A 19,671-nucleotide genomic window follows, 5' to 3' on the forward strand; every position below is an offset into this window, starting at 1 on the left:
AGCTAGCGCGGCTGAATCACTGCTTTAGTTGCCGGGCCTCTCCTTTCCCACGCAGGAGCTAGCGCGGCTGAATCACTGCTTTAGTTGCCGGGCCTCTCCTTTCCCACGCAGGAGCTAGCGCGGCTGAATCACTGCTTTAGTTGCCGGGCCTCTCCTTTCCCACTCAGGAGCTAGCGCGGCTGAATCACTGCTTTAGTTGCCGGGCCTCTCCTTTCCCATGCAGGAGCTAGCGCGGCACGCAGGAGCTAGCACGGCTGAATCACTGCTTTAGTTGCCGGGCCTCTCCTTTCCCATGCAGGACCTAGCGCGGCTGAATCACTGCTTTAGTTGCCGGGCCTCTCCTTTCCCACGCAGGAGCTAGCGTGGCTGAATCACTGCTCTCGCTGCCGGGCCTCTCCTTTCCCACGCAGGAGCTAGCGCGGCTGAATCACTGCTTTAGTTGCCGGGCCTCTCCTTTCCCACGCAGGAGCTAGCGCGACTGAATCACTGCTTTAGTTGCCGGGCCTCTCCTTTCCCACGCAGGAGCTAGCGCAGCTGAATCACTGCTCTCTCTGCCGGGCCTCTCCTTTCCCACGCAGGAGCTAGCGCAGCTGAATCACTGCTCTCTCTGCCGGGCCTCTCCTTTCCCATGCAGGAGCTAGTGCGGCTGAATCACTGCTCTCGCTGCCGGGCCTCTCCTTTCTCACGCAGGGGCTAGCGCGGCTGAATCACTGCTCTCGCTGCCGGGCCTCTGCTTTCCCACGCAGGAGCTAGCGCGGCTGAATCACTGCTCTCGCTGCCGGGCCTCTCCTTTCCCACGCAGGAGCTAGCGCGGCTGAATCACTGCTTTAGTTGCCGGGCCTCTCCTTTCCCACGCAGGAGCTAGCGCGGCTGAATCACTGCTTTACTTGCCAGGCCTCTCCTTTCCCACGCAGGAGCTAGCGCGGCTGAATCACTGCTTTAGCTGCCGGGCCTCTCCTTTCCCACGCAGGAGCTAGCGCGGCTGAATCACTGCTTTAGTTGCCGGGCCTCTCCTTTCCCGCGCAGGAGCTAGCGCGGCTGAATCACTGCTTTAGTTGCCGGGCCTCTCCTTTCCCACGCAGGAGCTAGCGCGGCTGAATCACTGCTTTAGTTGCCGGGCCTCTCCTTTCCCGCGCAGGAGCTAGCGCGGCTGAATCACTGCTTTAGTTGCCGGGCCTCTCCTTTCCCACGCAGGAGCTAGCGCGGCTGAATCACTGCTTTAGTTGCCGGGCCTCTCCTTTCCCACGCAGGAGCTAGCGCGGTTGAATCACTGCTTTAGTTGCCGGGCCTCTCCTTTCCCACGCAGGAGCTAGCGCGGCTGAATCACTGCTTTAGTTGCCGGGCCTCTCCTTTCCCACGCAGGAGCTAGCGCGGCTGAATCACTGCTTTAGTTGCCGGGCCTCTCCTTTCCCACGCAGAAGCTAGCGCGGCTGAATCACTGCTTTAGTTGCCGGGCCTCTCCTTTCCCACGCAGAAACTAGCGCGGCTGAATCACTGCTTTAGTTGCCGTGCCTCTCCTTTCCCACGCAGGAGCTAGCGCGGCTGAATCACTGCTTTAGTTGCCGGGCCTCTCCTTTCCCACGCAGGAGCTAGCGCGGCTGAATCACTGCTTTAGTTGCCGGGCCTCTCCTTTCCCAAGCAGGAGCTAGCGCGGCTGAATCACTGCTTTAGTTGCTGGGCCTCTCCTTTCCCATGCAGGAGCTAGCGCGGCTGAATCACTGCTCTCGCTGCCGGGCCTCTCCTTTCCCACGCAGGAGCTAGCGCAAGTGAATCACTGCTTTAGTTGCCGGGCCTCTCCTTTCCCACGCAGGAGCTAGCGCGGCTGAATCACTGCTTTAGTTGCCGGGCCTCTCCTTTCCCACGCAGGAGCTAGCGCGGCTGAATCACTGCTTTAGTTGCCGGGCCTCTCCTTTCCCACGCAGGAGCTAGCGCGGCTGAATCACTGCTTTAGTTGCCGGGCCTCTCCTTTCCCACGCAGAAGCTAGCGCGGCTGAATCACTGCTTTAGTTGCCGGGCCTCTCCTTTCCCATGCAGAAGCTAGCGCGGCTGAATCACTGCTTTAGTTGCCGGGCCTCTCCTTTCCCACGCAGGAGCTAGCGCGGCTGAATCACTGCTTTAGTTGCCGGGCCTCTCCTTTCCCAATCAGGAGCTAGCGCGGCTGAATCACTGCTCTCGCTGCCGGGCCTCTCCTTTCCCACGCAGGAGCTAGCGCAAGTGAATCACTGCTTTAGTTGCCGGGCCTCTCCTTTCCCCCGCAGGAGCTAGCGCGGCTGAATCACTGCTTTAGTTGCCGGGCCTCTCCTTTCCCACGCAGGAGCTAGCGTGGCTGAATCACTGCTTTAGTTGCCGGGCCTCTCCTTTCCCACGCAGGAGCTAGCGCGGCTGAATCACTGCTTTAGTTGCCGGGCCTCTCCTTTCCCACGCAGGAGCTAGCGTGGCTGAATCACTGCTTTAGTTGCCGGGCCTCTCCTTTCCCACGCAGGAGCTAGTGCGGCTGAATCACTGCTTTAGTTGCCGGGCCTCTCCTTTCCAATGCAGGAGCTAGCACGGCTGAATCACTGCTTTAGTTGCCGGGCCTCTCCTTTCCCATGCAGGAGCTAGCACGGCACGCAGGAGCTAGCATGGCTGAATCACTGCTTTAGTTGCCGGGCCTCTCCTTTCCCACGCAGGAGCTAGCACGGCTGAATCACTGCTTTAGTTGTCGGGCCTCTCCTTTCCCACGCAGGAGCTAGCGCGGCTGAATCACTGCTTTAGTTGCCGGGCCTCTCCTTTCCCACTCAGGAGCTAGCGCGGCTGAATCACTGCTTTAGTTGCCGGACCTCTCCTTTCCCATGCAGGAGCTAGCGCGGCACGCAGGAGCTAGCACGGCTGAATCACTGCTTTAGTTGCCGGGCCTCTCCTTTCCCATGCAGGACCTAGCGCGGCTGAATCACTGCTTTAGTTGCCGGGCCTCTCCTTTCCCACGCAGGAGCTAGCATGGCTGAATCACTGCTCTCGCTGCCGGGCCTCTCCTTTCCCACGCAGGAGCTAGCGCGGCTGAATCACTGCTTTAGTTGCCGGGCCTCTCCTTTCCCACGCAGGAGCTAACGCGACTGAATCACTGCTTTAGTTGCCGGGCCTCTCCTTTCCCACGCAGGAGCTAGCGCGGCTGAATCACTGCTTTACTTGCCGGGCCTCTCCTTTCCCACGCAGGAGCTAGCGCGGCTGAATCACTGCTTTAGTTGCCGGGCCTCTCCTTTCCCACGCAGGAGCTAGCACGGCACGCAGGAGCTAGCATGGCTGAATCACTGCTTTAGTTGCCGGGCCTCTCCTTTCCCACGCAGGAGCTAGCGCGGCTGAATCACTGCTTTAGTTGCCGGGCCTCTCCTTTCCCACGCAGGAGCTAGCGCGGCTGAATCACTGCTTTAGTTGCCGGGCCTCTCCTTTCCCACTCAGGAGCTAGCGCGGCTGAATCACTGCTTTAGTTGCCGGGCCTCTCCTTTCCCACGCAGGAGCTAGCGCGGCACGTAGGAGCTAGCACGGCTGAATCACTGCTTTAGTTGCCGGGCCTCTCCTTTCCCATGCAGGACCTAGCGCGGCTGAATCACTGCTTTAGTTGCCGGGCCTCTCCTTTCCCACGCAGGAGCTAGCGTGGCTGAATCACTGCTCTCGCTGCCGGGCCTCTCCTTTCCCACGCAGGAGCTAGCGCGGCTGAATCACTGCTTTAGTTGCCGGGCCTCTCCTTTCCCACGCAGGAGCTAGCGCGGCTGAATCACTGCTTTAGTTGCCGGGCCTCTCCTTTCCCACGCAGGAGCTAGCGCGGCTGAATCACTGCTTTACTTGCCGGGCCTCTCCTTTCCCACGCAGGAGCTAGCGCGGCTGAATCACTGCTTTAGTTGCCGGGCTTCTCATTTCCCGGGCAGGAGCTAGCGCGGCTGAATCACTGCTCTCTCTGCCGGGCCTCTCCTTTCCCATGCAGGAGCTAGCGCGGCTGAATCACTGCTTTAGTTGCCGGGCCTCTCCTTTCCCACGCAGGAGCTAGCGCGGCTGAATCACTGCTCTCTCTGCCGGGCCTCTCCTTTCCCACGCAGGAGCTAGCGCGGCTGAATCACTGCTCTCGCTGCCGGGCCTCTCCTTTCTCACGCAGGAGCTAGCGCGGCTGAATCACTGCTCTCGCTGCCGGGCCTCTCCTTTCCCACGCAGGAGCTAGCGCGGCTGAATCACTGCTCTCGCTGCCGGGCCTCTCCTTTCCCATGCAGGAGCTAGCGCGGCTGAATCACTGCTTTAGTTGCCGGGCCTCTCCTTTCCCACGCAGGAGCTAGCTCGGCTGAATCACTGCTTTACTTGCCGGGCCTCTCCTTTCCCACGCAGGAGCTAGCGCGGCTGAATCACTGCTTTAGCTGCCGGGCCTCTCCTTTCCCACGCAGGAGCTAGCGTGGCTGAATCACTGCTTTAGTTGCCGGGCCTCTCCTTTCCCACGCAGGAGCTAGGGCGGCTGAATCACTGCTTTAGTTGCCGGGCCTCTCCTTTCCCACGCAGGAGCTAGCGCGGCTGAATCACTGCTTTAGTTGCCGGGCCTCTCCTTTCCCACGCAGGAGCTAGCGCGGCTGAATCACTGCTTTAGTTGCCGGGCCTCTCCTTTCCCATGCAGGAGCTAGCGCGGCTGAATCACTGCTTTAGTTGCCGGGCCTCTCCTTTCCCACGCAGGAGCTAGCGCGGCTGAATCACTGCTTTAGTTGCCGGGCCTCTCCTTTCCCACGCAGGAGCTAGCGCGGCTGAATCACTGCTTTAGTTGCCGGGCCTCTCCTTTCCCACGCAGGAGCTAGCGTGGCTGAATCACTGCTTTAGTTGCCAGGCCTCTCCTTTCCCACGCAGGAGCTAGCGCGGCTGAATCACTGCTTTAGTTGCCGATCCTCTCCTTTCCCACGCAGGAGCTAGCGCGGCTGAATCACTGCTTTAGTTGCCGGGCCTCTCCTTTCCCACGCAGGAGCTAGCGCGGCTGAATCACTGCTTTAGCTGCCGGGCCTCTCCTTTCCCAAGCAGTAGCTAGCGTGGCTGAATCACTGCTTTAGCTGCCGGGCCTCTCCTTTCCCACGCAGGAGCTAGCGCGGCTGAATCACTGCTTTAGTTGCCGGGCCTCTCTTTTCCCACGCAGGAGCTAGCGCGGCTGAATCACTGCTTTAGCTGCCGGGCCTCTCCTTTCCCACGCAGGAGCTAGCGCGGCTGAATCACTGCTTTAGTTACCGGGCCTCTCCTTTCCCACGCAGGAGCTAGCGCGGCTGAATCACTGCTTTAGTTGCCGGGCCTCTCCTTTCCCACGCAGGAGCTAGCGCGGCTGAATCACTGCTTTAGTAGCCGGGCCTCTCCTTTCCCACGCATCAGCTAGCGCGGCTAAATCACTGCTTTAGCTGCCGGGCCTCTCCTTTCCCACGCAGGAGCTAGCGTGGCTGAATCACTGCTTTAGCTGCCGGGCCTCTCATTTCCCACGCAGGAGCTAGCGCGGCTGAATCACTGCTTTAGTTGCCGGGCCTCTCCTTTCCCACGCAGGAGCTAGCGCGGCTGAATCACTGCTTTAGCTGCCGGGCCTCTCCTTTCCCACGCAGGAGCTAGCGCGGCCGAGCCTCTCCTTTCCAACGCAGGAGCTAGCGCGGCTGAATCACTGCTTTAGTTGCCGGGCCTCTCCTTTCCCACGCAGGAGCTAGCGCGGCTGAATCACTGCTTTAGCCGCCGGGCCTCTCCTTTCCCACGCAGGAGCTAGCACGGCTGAATCACTGCTTTAGTTGCCCGGCCTCTCCTTTCCCACGCAGGAGCTAGCACAGCTGAATCACTGCTTTAGCTGCCGGGCCTCTCCTTTCCCACGCAGGAGCTAGCGCGGCTGAATCACTGCTCTAGTTGCCGGGCCTCTCCTTTCCCACGCAGGAGCTAGCGTGGCTGAATCACTGCTTTAGTTGCCGGGCCTCTCCTTTCCCACGCAGGAGCTAGCGCGGCTGAATCACTGCTTTAGCTGCTGGGCCTCTCCTTTCCCACGCAGGCTTTAGTTGCTTGCTGCCGGCCTCTCCTTTCCCACGCAGGAGCTAGCGCGGCTGAATCACTGCTTTAGTTGCCGGGCCTCTCCTTTCCCACGCAGGAGCTAGCGCGGCTGAATCACTGGTTTAGTTGCCGGGCCTCTCCTTTCCCACGCAGGAGCTAGCGCGGCTGAATCACTGCTTTAGTTGCCGGGCCTCTCCTTTCCCACGCAGGAGCTAGCGTGGCGGAATCACTGCTTTAGCTGCCGGGCCTCTCCTTTCCCACGCAGGAGCTAGCGCGGCTGAATCACTGCTTTAGTTGCCGGGCCTCTCCTTTCCCACGCAGGAGCTAGCGCGGCTGAATCACTGCTTTAGTTGCCGGGCCTCTCCTTTCCCACGCAGGAGCTAGCGCCGCTGAATCACTGCTTTAGCTGCCGGGCCTCTCCTTTCCCACGCAGGAGCTTGCGCGGCTGAATCACTGCTTTAGTTGCCGGGCCTGTCCTTTCCCACGCAGGAGCTAGCGCGGCTGAATCACTGCTTTAGTTGCCGGGCCTCTCCTTTCCCACGCAGGAGCTAGCGCGGCTGAATCACTGCTTTAGTTGCCGGGCCTCTCCTTTCCCACGCAGGAGCTAGCGCGGCTGAATAGTTTCTTGCTGCCGGGCCTCTCCTTTCCCACGCAGGAGCTAGTGCGGCTGAATCACTGCTTTAGTTGCCGGGCCTCTCCTTTCCCACGCAGGAGCTAGCGCGGCTGAATAGTTGCTTGCTGCCGGGCCTCTCCTTTCCCACGCAGGAGCTAGCGCGGCTGAATCACTGCTTTAGCTGCCGGGCCTCTCCTTTCCCACGCAGGAGCTAGCGCGGCTGAATCACTGCTTTAGTTGCCGGGCCTCTCCTTTCCCACGCAGGAGCTAGCGCGGCTGAATCACTGCTTTAGTTGCTGGGCCTCTCCTTTCCCACGCAGGAGCTAGCGCGGCTGAATCACTGCTTTAGCTGCCGGGCCTCTCCTTTCCCACGCAGGAGCTTGCGCGGCTGAATCACTGCTTTAGTTGCCGGGCCTGTCCTTTCCCACGCAGGAGCTAGCGCGGCTGAATCACTGCTTTAGTTGCCGGGCCTCTCCTTTCCCACGCAGGAGCTAGCGCGGCTGAATCACTGCTTTAGTTGCCGGGCCTCTCCTTTCCCACGCAGGAGCTAGCGCGGCTGAATAGTTTCTTGCTGCCGGGCCTCTCCTTTCCCACGCAGGAGCTAGTGCGGCTGAATCACTGCTTTAGTTGCCGGGCCTCTCCTTTCCCACGCAGGAGCTAGCGCGGCTGAATCACTGCTTTAGTAGCTTGCTGCCGGCCTCTCTCTTTTCATGAGTACCAGCTTTGCCTGTGTCATACGAACCCATCACTGTTGGGAAACGAGGCCTTGGAGGGCGCGGAGCAAGGAACGACGAGATTCAGTTACTTGTGAAATAGGCAGAGTGGGGGAGCCTCCCTCAGTGGCCGCTACAACGCTCGGGGTTCGCGGAGCAGCCCACTAGAAGAGAAGTCTTTATAATCTGGGTGGTTTTCCCTGGGTGGCCACTGCTACGCTTGCCAAAAGCAGAGCGGCATGAACAGGATCGCTGTCGGGGGTCTTCTTTTCACGATCCCATCCTCGTCGCCACTGTTATGAAGATGGCACAACACGGGAGGCAAGTCTTCATAAAGTGTTTATTTAAGTTAAATGATATAAAAGACCCCCAACAGCAGCAGGGAGCCACCAGCAATCGCATATAACTTCAACTGACAAAACATAGAACGTTAGGAATAATATAAGTAAACACTGGTTTTGTGACCACACTAGAACTTGGAACAGTGAACCATTCTATGTGGTATTAACCCTCTCTGTACATAGCTCTTTCTCCATGAGAGCACATTATAACAGTTCCATATATAGTGGAATTGCCCCAAGCTTAAAAGACTGTATCCGGAAGCCTCACAGCATTGTGTGAGTGGGTGTGTGGGTATTGGCGCTTGGTTCCATATATGGTGGAATTGCCCCAAGCTTAAAAGACTGTATCTGGAAGCCTCACAGGATTGTGGGTGTGGGGGTATTGGCACTTGGTTCCATATATGGTGGAATTGCCCCAGAATCGATGCATTTTGGAGGGAAATACGGGATGCCCGAGAGCAGATCTTTGGTGCTCACCTAATAACATCCTCAGAAGAGGGACTGCTGGGATGTAGGGGGAAGTCCGAAACAGGCTCCAATAAGGCACAGTGGAGAGCCCAAATCCTTCTAGTGTTAGCCGCCATGCTGCTGATCACACAGAGATGGAAAGCTGGGAGATTCCAACATTTCAAGAATGGAGGCGGGGAGGAGGAGGGGCAATGTTTTACAGAGCTGACTGTGTTGGGTGCATGGCATATAGCTCAGCCAAAATTAAATCAAATTAATTTAAAAAAAGAAGTATGAGAGGTTGTCAATCTAGATTAATAGTAAATCAGGAATACTGGCCTCCGCGATCAAACTGCCTGAGAATTGAAGAAAGATATCACATGGGCAAAAAAGAAAGGAGAGAAAAATGACGGGAGCACATTTATTTACTTTCAGCATGACTCCAGCTATGGTTGGGCATTAAGTGGCTGAAATGAAAGACGACTAAACAGGACTCCCCTCTCCTGCCTTCTCAGGAAACAACATCCAGAGACTTAAAATCAATATTATTGAGACTAGGGATCAAAGCCAAGACTTTGGCCTGAAGAACCAACTCTTCAAAGAACATCTTGCAATTGCTAATCATTCCACTCAACCCTTTTAACTCCCTCTGGAATACCCACTCACCCCCCCTCCCTAACCCCTCAGAGCTCCTCTGCTACCCCTGCAACCTACCCACTCACTCACCCCCTCTCTACCCATCAGAGCTCCTCTGCAACCCCTGCAACTTACCCACTCACTCCCCCTCTCTACCCATCACAGCTCCTTTGCTACCTCTGCAACCTACCCACTCACCCCCTCTCTACCCATCAGAGCTCCTCTGCAACCCTGCAACTTACCCACTCACTTCCCCTCACTACTCATCAGTGCCTCTCTGCAACCCCTGCAACCTACCCACTCACTCCCCACTCCCTACCCATCAGTGCTTCTCTGCTACCACTACAACCTACCTACTCACTCCCCCTCTCTACCCATCAGAACTCCTCTGCAACCCCTGCAACCTACCCACTCACTCACCCTCCCTACCCCTCAGAGCTCTTCTTCTACCCCTGCAACCTACCCACTCACTACCCCTCTCTGCCCATCAGTGCTCCTCTGCAACCTACCCACTCTCTCCCCCCTCTCTACCCATCAGAGCTCCTCTGCAACCCCTGCAACCTACCCACTCACTCATCCTCCCCCTCTCTACCCATCAGAGCTCCTCTGCTACCCCTGCAACCTACCCACTCACTCTCCCTCTCTACCCATCAGTGCTCATCTGCAACCCCTGCAACCTACCCACTAACCGTCTCTACCCATCAGAGCACCTCTACTACCTCTGCAACCTACCCGCTCCCTACCCATCTCTACCCATCAGAGCTCCTCTGCAACCCCAGCAACCGACCTGCTCACTCACCCTCTCTACCCATCAGAGCTCCTCTGCTACCCCTGCAACCTACCCACTCCCTCTCCCTCTCTACCCATCACTGCTCCTCTGCAACCCCTGCAACCTACCCACTAACCCTCTCTACCCATCAGAACTCCTCTTCTACCCCTGCAACCTACCTGCTCAGTCCCCCTCTCTACCCATCAAAGCTCTTCTGCAACCTACCCACTCATTCTCCCTCTCTACCCATCAGTGCTCCTCTGCAACCCCTGCTACCTACCCACTCACTCCCCCTCTCTACACATCAGAGCTCCTCTGCTACCCCTGAAACCTACCCACTCACTCAGCCTCTCTACCCATCAGAGCTCCTCTGCTACCTCTGCAACCAACCTGCTCAATCCCCACTCTCTACCCATCAGAGCTCCTCTGCTACCCCTGCAACCTACCCACTGACTCTCCCTCTCTATCCATCAGAGCTCCTCTGCAACCCCTGCAACCTACCTACTCACTCTTCCTCTCTACCCATCAGTGCTCCTCTGCAACAGCTGCAACCTACCCACTCACTCCCACTCTCTACCCATCAGCGCTCTTCTGCAACCCCGGCAACCTACCAGCTCACAACCCTTCTCTACCCATCATGCTCCTCTGCTACCCCTGCAACCTACCCTCTCTCCCTCTCTACCCAACAGCACTCCTCTGCAACCTCTGCAACCTACCCACTCACTCCCCCTCTCTACCCATCAGAGCTCCTCTGCAACCCCTGGCACCTACCTGCTCACTACCCTTCTCCACCCATCAGATCTCCTCTGCTACCCCTAAAACCTACCACTCACTCTCCCTCTTTACCCAACAGTGCTCCTCTGTAACCCTTGCAGCCCTACCTGTGCACTACCCTTCTCTACCCATCATGCTCCTCTGCTACGCCTGCAACCTACCCTCTCTCCCTCTCTACCCAACAGCACTCCTCTGCAACCTACCCACTCACTCCCCCTCTCTACCCATCAGAGCTCCTCTGCAACCCCTGGCACCTACCTGCTCACTACCCTTCTCCACCCATCAGATCTCCTCTGCTACCCCTAAAACCTACCACTCACTCTCCCTCTTTACCCAACAGTGCTCCCCTGTAACCCCTGCAACCTACCTGCGCACTACCCTTCTCTACCCATCATGCTCCTCTGCTACCCCTGAATCCTACCCACTCCCTCTCTACCCAACAGTGCTCCTCTGCAACCCCTGCAACCTACCCACTCACTTCCCCTCTCTACCCATCAGAGCTCCTCTGCTACCCCTACAACCTACCCACTCACTTCCCCTCACTACCCATCAGTGCCCCTCTGCAACCCCTGCAACCTACCCACTCACTCCCCACTCTCTAACCATCAGTGCCCCTCTGCAACCCCTACAACCTACCCACTCACCCCTGTGAGAAACCTGAGGATATTCGGACTCCTACTCCCCCTTGATCCTCTGTTCAGGTAGCCAGGGAAAGGCCATCGCTCTTGGATCACGACCCTGGTGGTGGAGAAGTGAGAGAGGATCACCAGGGTGTATGGTCCTTGGGGATTGGGAGTTGGGTGCCCACAGGCGAGACATGGTATCCCCTTTCCCTATTGACGACCAACCTAACCCTCCCCCAACCTTTATGGGCTACTGCAAGGCCTCACCCTTTATTTTCTGTCGGCCAGAGCATTTATATTCCATGTCACTGCATGAGTATTGCCGCCGGTCAGACAGAGCATTTATAGTCCATGTCACTGCATGAGTATCCCCGCCTGTCGGCCAGAGCATTTATATCCCATGTCATTGCATGACTATTCCAGCCAGTCAGACCGAGCATTCATATTCCATGTCATTGCATGAGTATTGCCGTCGGTGTTAGGGAGAATTCTCCTTCTAGCGCTAATTTCCCTCACCTAGTGAGTCCCCCAGCAGCTTTGCTGGATTTCTGGAGTTTATTTTTCCACCTGGTAAGAGTGTAAATCCTTTTTCCACTCTTACATGTCTTTTAGCCTATGTGTTTTTACTCATTGTGTGATCTTGGGCACTGGAGCACACCACTCCAGGTGCCCCTGTTCTTGTATGGGTTACACCGCACCCTCAGTGTAGTAACCCAGGGTTGTCTTTCAGACTTCCCTCTGACTCCATTTCGCTGGGGCTGACTACTGTCCCCCAGAGAAAGGTAAAGTTGCCATTTACTTTACATAGTCACTTTTTTTCCAGAGACCCAGTACACCCCATTTTACATGGAGTACTGGAAAGGACTAATCTGTGCCCCTTTTCTGTCTGTACCTCCCTGAGCATTGTTTTGCTCTTTTAACATTTAGACTTGGCTGGTGGCAGTGTTATCTATCCTAACTGTTCTACCGCGATTATATTAGATAAACGTGGTAATACTTTTGGCTATTTTTGCAGCCTTAAGCATAAACCCGCTTGACCAAATCGTCTTTCTTTTGGCTCCGGTTAGGTTTATTCGCCATTTCTTTTTGTTAAAGTCCTTCTTGTGTTTTACTTTGCGCGGCAAACTATGTTCGCCTTCTTTGTTCACCGTCTTTTGGCAGGCTTCTGCAGAGAAGCCCTCCTCTTGGCGCCTGGGTGTCTAGGTAGACTGAATGTGGGGAAGGGATGTAGTCACCCCCTGCACAGGGTATCCTAGGAAACCCAAGTCACACTTTGCCATGATTGGCTGAGGTGGTTGTCCCGGCTGGAGAACCCCCCCCTGCTGCATGATTGACAGCCAGGCTGGGTGAATGGGGGTTTTGCGCATAAAAGGCAGGTCTCTTGGGCTAGAAGTCAGAGTCGCCTCTGGAACTACAAGGAACCGAAGAGAAGCAGAGAGAACGACGGCTGCTGCAACCACCCCGTACCAGTGAAGCCCTGATGCAGTCCTGAGCTATCTACCCTTCGAAGACCAGAGAAGATCCAGTCCGGAGTCTTCTTCTCTTGAGCTTGGTGGGGATAACCAGCTCATCTTCTTCAGCCAGAGGTCTCTGTTGTGGTCGAAATCTCTGCTCACTGCTGTAGTGGTCCGGATAGCCACATGCTGAGCTTCTCCTGTTTTTAACGAGCACACCTTTTCGTTGCCACTGCTGCCGGCTTCATCCCTCTGTGGTGCAGACCCCCTTCAGATGTCCTCCTTCAGAACAAAGCTCCAGGACTCGTGGGTCTGCGGGAAACCAACAGGAACAACTGCCAGGGCACCAGCTGCACCATTGGAATAAGGTACTGTGTTCTACTCGAGGAAACTGGGGGAATCCCTTTTCTTCATCCACAAGGCTTGCCCTTGTCGTCCCTCCTTCTTATAACTTTTGCTTCTGAACATTGACAATTTCAAAGTACTTTTGGCTACGTAGAATCGTGAACTGTCTAACGGTGTGATCTTCGGCAACAGGCCTCCAGTGTCACTTGAACCTGGCTCCAGCCCTTTGACTTTTGAACTCCTGTCTCTGAGTGTTTCTCGATTCTGTCTGTCTAACCGAAATATTGCCTGTGATTTATACCTCCAACTCCCTCTGGGTATCTCAGGTGCTAAGTGTGTTTTTGCCAAGGTAGCATTTCATGTCACGGATACGCGTTTATTTAGTAGACCGTACTGTCAAAAAGTGATCGCAACCGTATCCGCGGTATCGTGTCTGGTTCATTCAAACACAGGGTACTTACCTTGAGACATACTGTACAAAGTGAATTGGTTAGTCATAGTATATTTAATGTGTGGTTTTGTGGAAAGTTTAATAGAAGTGTTGTGTTTATAACTGATGTTTTAAAAAAATAATTGTACTTATATTTTTCTACCTGTAACCTTGAGTCAGTGTTTGCTTGAGTCACAGTAATTGTGGTCCCTTTGTATAATCTCTGCTACTGCTCATATACTCTTGAGATAAGCCTGGCTGCTCCGCTACTGCTACCACTCTGACATAGTAGTACAGGCTTGTACCAAAGGTAAAACTTGTATTGCCACCTGTAGTCTTAATTGTGTGTAGTGGTCCCTAAGGGCACTGCACAGGATTCTGCCTAACAGTCGGTCAGACAGACAGAGCATTTATATTCCATGTCACTGCATGAGTATTTCCACCTGTCAGACAGAGCATTCATATTCCATGTCACTGCATGAGTATTCCCGCCTGTCAGACAGAGCATGCATATTCCATGTCACTGCATGAGTATTCCCACCTGTCAGACAGAGCATGCATATTCCATGTCACTGCATGACTATTCCCACCTGTCAGACAGAGCATGCATATTCCATGTCATTGCATGAATATTCCCGCCTGTCAGACAGAGCATGCATATTCCATGTCACTGCATGAGTATTTCCACCTGTCAGACAGAGCATTCATATTCCATGTCACTGCATGAGTATTCCCACCTGTCAGACAGAGCATTCATATTCCATGTCACTGCATGAGTATTCCCACCTGTCAGACAGAGCATTCATATTCCATGTCACTGCATGAGTATTCCCACCTGTCAGACAGAGCATGCATACAGTCTTTCTTTGCGTAATCCTTGGACATTACATTCATGTACTTCTTCATTGCAGCTGCACAGAGGTGTCCCTCCTAAACTATTACTGCTGCTTTTCTCTACATGCATGGGATCAGAGACCTTATGAGACACCAAGGGAGTACATTAAAAACGTTCCTGTGTTACTTCCACCCCAATCCTCTCCTCCGATATTGCCTCTTGTATTTCAAAGAATAAGCTCTATAGGTGCCCGAAACCTACCATTAGTTGCAAACTGAACACACTCCTCTCTCGACATCCTCGACTTGAAGGCGGAATCTACGTAGCCATAAATATACGTGCTCCCAGAACCTCCAATGGCAAAGGGTTGGCGGATCAGCATCCCGCTAAGCGTCGCATACACCTGAGCCAAGAAACAAATGCAGGTCAGTGACCATACTATGAGCTAAAGCACATGCACTGTGAAATATATCATGTGCCAGTGGCCATACACCTGATCCAAGAAACAAGTGCATGTCCGTGACCATACCATGAGCTAAAGCACATACACTATAACAGATATCATGTGCCAAGCATCGAATACACCTGAGCCAAGAAACACATGCATGTCAGTAACCATACCATAAGCTAAAGCACATGCACTATAACATATATCATGTGCCAAGCATCCCAAACACCTGAGTCAAGAAACAAATGCATGTTAGGGTCCATACCATGAGCTAAAGCACATGCACTATAACATGTATCATGTGGCAGTGTCCCATACACCTGAGCCAAGAAACAAATGCATGTCAGTGACCATACCATGAGCTAAAGCGCATGCACTATAACATATCTCATGTGACAGTGCCCCATACACCTGAACCAAGAAACAAATGCATGTCAGTGACCATACCATGAGCTAAAGCGCATGCACTATAACATATCTCATGTGCCAGCATCCCGTACACCTGAGCCAAGAAACAAATGCATGTCAGTGACCATACCATGAGCTAAAGCGCATGCACTGTAAAATATCTCATGTGCCAGCGTCTTGTACATCTGAACCAAGAAACAAATGCATGTCAGTGACCATACCATGAGCTAAAGCACATGCACTATAACATATCTCATGTGACAGTGCCCCATACACCTGAACCAAGAAACAAATGCATGTCAGTGACCATACCAGGAGCTAAAACACTTGCACTATAACATATGTCATGTGCCAGAGTCCCATACACCGGATCCAAGAAACAACTGCATGTCAGTGACCATACCATGAGCTAAAGCACATGCACTATAACATATATCATGTGACAGTGCCCCATACACCTGAACCAAGAAACAAATGCATGTCAGTGACCATACCATGAGCTAAAGCGCATGCACTATAACATATATCATGTGCCAGCATCCCGTACACCTGAGCCAAGAAACAAATGCATGTCAGTGACCATACCATGAGCTAAAGCGCATGCACTGTAAAATATCTCATGTGCCAGCGTCTTGTACATCTGATCCAAGAAACAAATGCATGTCAGTGACCATATCATGAGCTAAAGCACATGCACTATAACACATATCATGTGCCAGCGTCCCATACACCGGATCCAAGAAACAACTGCATGTCAGTGACCATAGCATGAGCTAAAGCACATGCACTATAACATATATCATGTGCCAGCATCCCGTACACCGGATCCAAGAAACAAATGCATGTCAGTGACCACACCATGAGCTAAAGCACATGCACTATAACATATATGATGTGCAAGCATCTTGTACATCTGATCCAAGAAACAAATGCATGTCAGTGACCATACCATGAGCTAAAGCACAGGCACTATAACATATATCATGTGACAGTGCCCCATACACCTGAGCCAAGAAACAAATGCATGTCAGTGACCATACCATGAGCTAAAGCGCATGCACTATAACATATATCATGTGCCAGCATCCCATACACCTGAGCCAAGAAACAAATGCATGTCAGTGACCATATCATGAGCCAAAGCACATGTACTATAACATATCTCATGTGTTAGCGCCCCATACACCTGAGCCAAGAAATAAATGCATGTCAGTGACCATACCATGAGATAAAGCACATGCACTATAACATATATCATGTGCCAGCATCCCATACACCGGAACCAAGAAACAAATGCATGTCAGTGACCATACCATGAGCTAAAGCGCATGCACTATAACATATATCATGTGCCAGCGTCCCGTACACCTGCACCAAGAAACAAATGCATGTCAGTGACCATACCATGAGCTAAAGCGCATGCACTATAACATATATCATGTGCCAGCATCCCGTACACCTGAGCCAAGAAACAAATGCATGTCAGTGACCATATAATGAGCTAAAGCACATGCACTATAACATATATCATTTGCCAGCGTCCTGTACAACTGAGCCAAGAAACAAATGCATGTCAGTGACCATAGCATGAGCTAAAGCACATGCACTATAACATATATCATGTGCCAGCGTCCCATACACCTGATCCAAGAAACAAATGCATGTCAGTGACCATAGCATGAGCTAAAGCGCATGCACTATAACATATATCATGTGCCAGCATACCGTACACCTGAGCCAAGAAACAAATGCATGTCAGTGACCATACCATGAGCTAAAGCGCATGCACTATAACATATATCATGTGCCAGCATCCCGTACACCTGAGCCAAGAAACAAATGCATGTCAGTGACCATATAATGAGCTAAAGCACATGCACTATAACATATATCATTTGCCAGCGTCCCGTACAACTGAGCCAAGAAACAAATGCATGTCAGTGACCATAGCATGAGCTAAAGCACATGCACTATAACATATATCATGTGCCAGCGTCCCATACACCTGATCCAAGAAACAAATGCATGTCAGTGACCAAAGCATGAGCTAAAGCACATGCACTATAACATATATGATGTGCCAGCATCCCATACACCTGAGCCAAGAAACAAATGCATGTCAGTGACCATACCATGAGCTAAAGCACATGCACTATAACATATATCATGTGCCAGCGTCCCGTACACCTGAACCAAGAAAAAAAATGCATGTCAGTGACCATACCATGAGCTAAAGCGCATGCACTATAACATATATCATGTGCCAGCATCCCGTACACCTGAGCCAAGAAACAAATGCATGTCAGTGACCATATAATGAGCTAAAGCACATGCACTATAACATATATCATTTGCCAGCGTCCCGTACAACTGAGCCAAGAAACAAATGCATGTCAGTGACCATAGCATGAGCTAAAGCACATGCACTATAACATATATCATGTGCCAGCGTCCCATACACCTGATCCAAGAAACAAATGCATGTCAGTGACCATAGCATGAGCTAAAGCACATGCACTATAACATATATCATGTGCCAGCATCCCGTACACCGGATCCAAGAATAAAATGCATGTCAGTGACCACACCATGAGCTAAAGCACATGCACTATAACATATATGATGTGCCAGCATCCCATACACCTGAGCCAAGAAACAAATGCATGTCAGTGACCATACCATGAGCTAAAGCACAGGCACTATAACATATATCATGTGACATGCCCCATACACCTGAGCCAAGAAACAAATGCATGTCAGTGACCGTATCAGGAGCTAAAGCACATGTACTATAACATATCTCATGTGTTAGCGCCCCATACACCTGTGCCAAGAAACAAATGCATGTCATTGACCATATCATGAGCAAAAGCACATGCGCTATAAAATATATCATGTGCTAGCGTCTCATAAACCTGACACAAGAAACAAATGCATGTCAGTGACCATACCATGAGCTAAAGCACATGCACTATAACATATATCATGTGCCAGCATCCCATACACCTGAGCCAAGAAACAAACGCATGTCAGTGACCATACCATGAGCTAAAGCACAGGCACTATAACATATATCATGTGCCAGCATCCCATACACCTGAGCCAAGAAACAAATGCATGTCAGTGACCATACCATGAGCTAAAGCACATGTACTATAACATATATCATGTGACAGTGCCGCATACACCTGAGCCAAGAAACAAATGCATGTCAGTGACCATACCATGAGCTAAAGCACATGCACTATAACATATATCATGTGACAGTGCCCCATACACCTGAGCCAAGAAACAAATGCATGTCAGTGACCATACCATGAGCTAAAGCGCATGCACTGTAAAATATCTCATGTGCCAGCGTCTTGTACATCTGATCCAAGAAACAAATGCATGTCAGTGACCATACCATGAGCTAAAGCACATGCACTATAACATATATCATGTGCCAGCGTCCCATACACCTGATCCAAGAAACAAATGCATGTAAGTGACCATACCATGAGCTAAAGCACATGCACTATAACAGGTATCATGTGCCAAGCATCCCAAACACCTGAGTCAAGAAACACATGCATGTTAGGGTCCATACCATGAGCTAAAGCACATGCACTATAACATGTATCATGTGGCAGTGTCCCATACACCTGAGCCAAGAAACAAATGCATGTCAGTGACCATACCATGAGCTAAAGCACATGCACCATAACATATCTCATGTGACAGCATCCCGTACACCTGAGCCAAGAAACAAATGCATGTCAGTGACCATACCATGAGCTAAAGCGCATGCACTGTAAAATATCTCATGTGCCAGCGTCTTGTACATCTGATCCAAGAAACAAATGGATGTCAGTGACCATACATGAGCTAAAGCACATGCACTATAACATATATCATGTGCCAGCGTCCCGCACACCTGAGCCAAGAAATAAATGGATGTCAGTGACCATACCAGGAGCTAAAACACTTGCACTATAACATATATCATGTGCCAGAGTCTCATACAACGGATCCAAAAAACAACTGCATGTCAGTGACCATACCATGAGCTAAAGCACATGCACTATAACATATATCATGTGACAGTGCCCCATACACCTGAACCAAGAAACAAATGCATGTCAGTGACCATACCATGAGCTAAAGCGCATGCACTATAACATATATCATGTGCCAGCATCCCGTAAACCTGAGCCAAGAAACAAATGCATGTCAGTGACCATACCATGAGCTAAAGCGCATGCACTGTAAAATATCTCATGTGCCAGCGTCTTGTACATCTGATCCAAGAAACAAATGCATGTCAGTGACCATACATGAGCTAAAGCACATGCACTATAACACATATCATGTGCCAGCGTCCCGTACACCGGATCCAAGAAACAACTGCATGTCAGTGACCATAGCATGAGCTAAAGCACATGCACTATAACATATATCATGTGCCAGCATCCCGTACACTGGATCCAAGAAACAAATGCATGTCAGTGACCACACCATGAGCTAAAGCACATGCACTATAACATATATGATGTGCCAGCATCTTGTACATCTGATCCAAGAAACAAATGCATGTCAGTGACCATACCATGAGCTAAAGCACATGCACTATAACATATATCATGTGCCAGCATCCCATACACCTGAGCCAAGAAACATATGCATGTCAGTGACCATACCATGAGCTAAAGTGCATGCACTATAACATATATCATGTGCCAGCATCCCATACACCTGAGCCAAGAAACAAATGCAAGTCAGTGACGTATCATGAGCTAAAGCACATGTACTATAACATATCTCATGTGTTAGCGCCCCATACACCT

General features: G+C 52.1%; 1 protein-coding gene across 1 annotated transcript in view; it reads right to left on the reverse strand.

The window, feature by feature from the left end:
- Nucleotides 1-19,671, reverse strand: part of LOC138522048 (proteasome subunit beta type-9-like) — a 576,384-nt gene that overhangs the window by 25,990 nt on the left and 530,723 nt on the right. The window contains exon 5 of the mRNA XM_069635273.1: nt 14,251-14,392. Within this exon, the coding sequence (XP_069491374.1) occupies nt 14,251-14,392 (142 nt within the window). The remainder of the gene's footprint in view (nt 1-14,250; nt 14,393-19,671) is intronic.

Source organism: Ambystoma mexicanum, chromosome 13 (assembly GCF_040938575.1).
Source record: "Ambystoma mexicanum isolate Mex_15411 chromosome 13, UKY_AmexF1_1, whole genome shotgun sequence".
NCBI lineage: Eukaryota > Metazoa > Chordata > Amphibia > Caudata > Ambystomatidae > Ambystoma > Ambystoma mexicanum.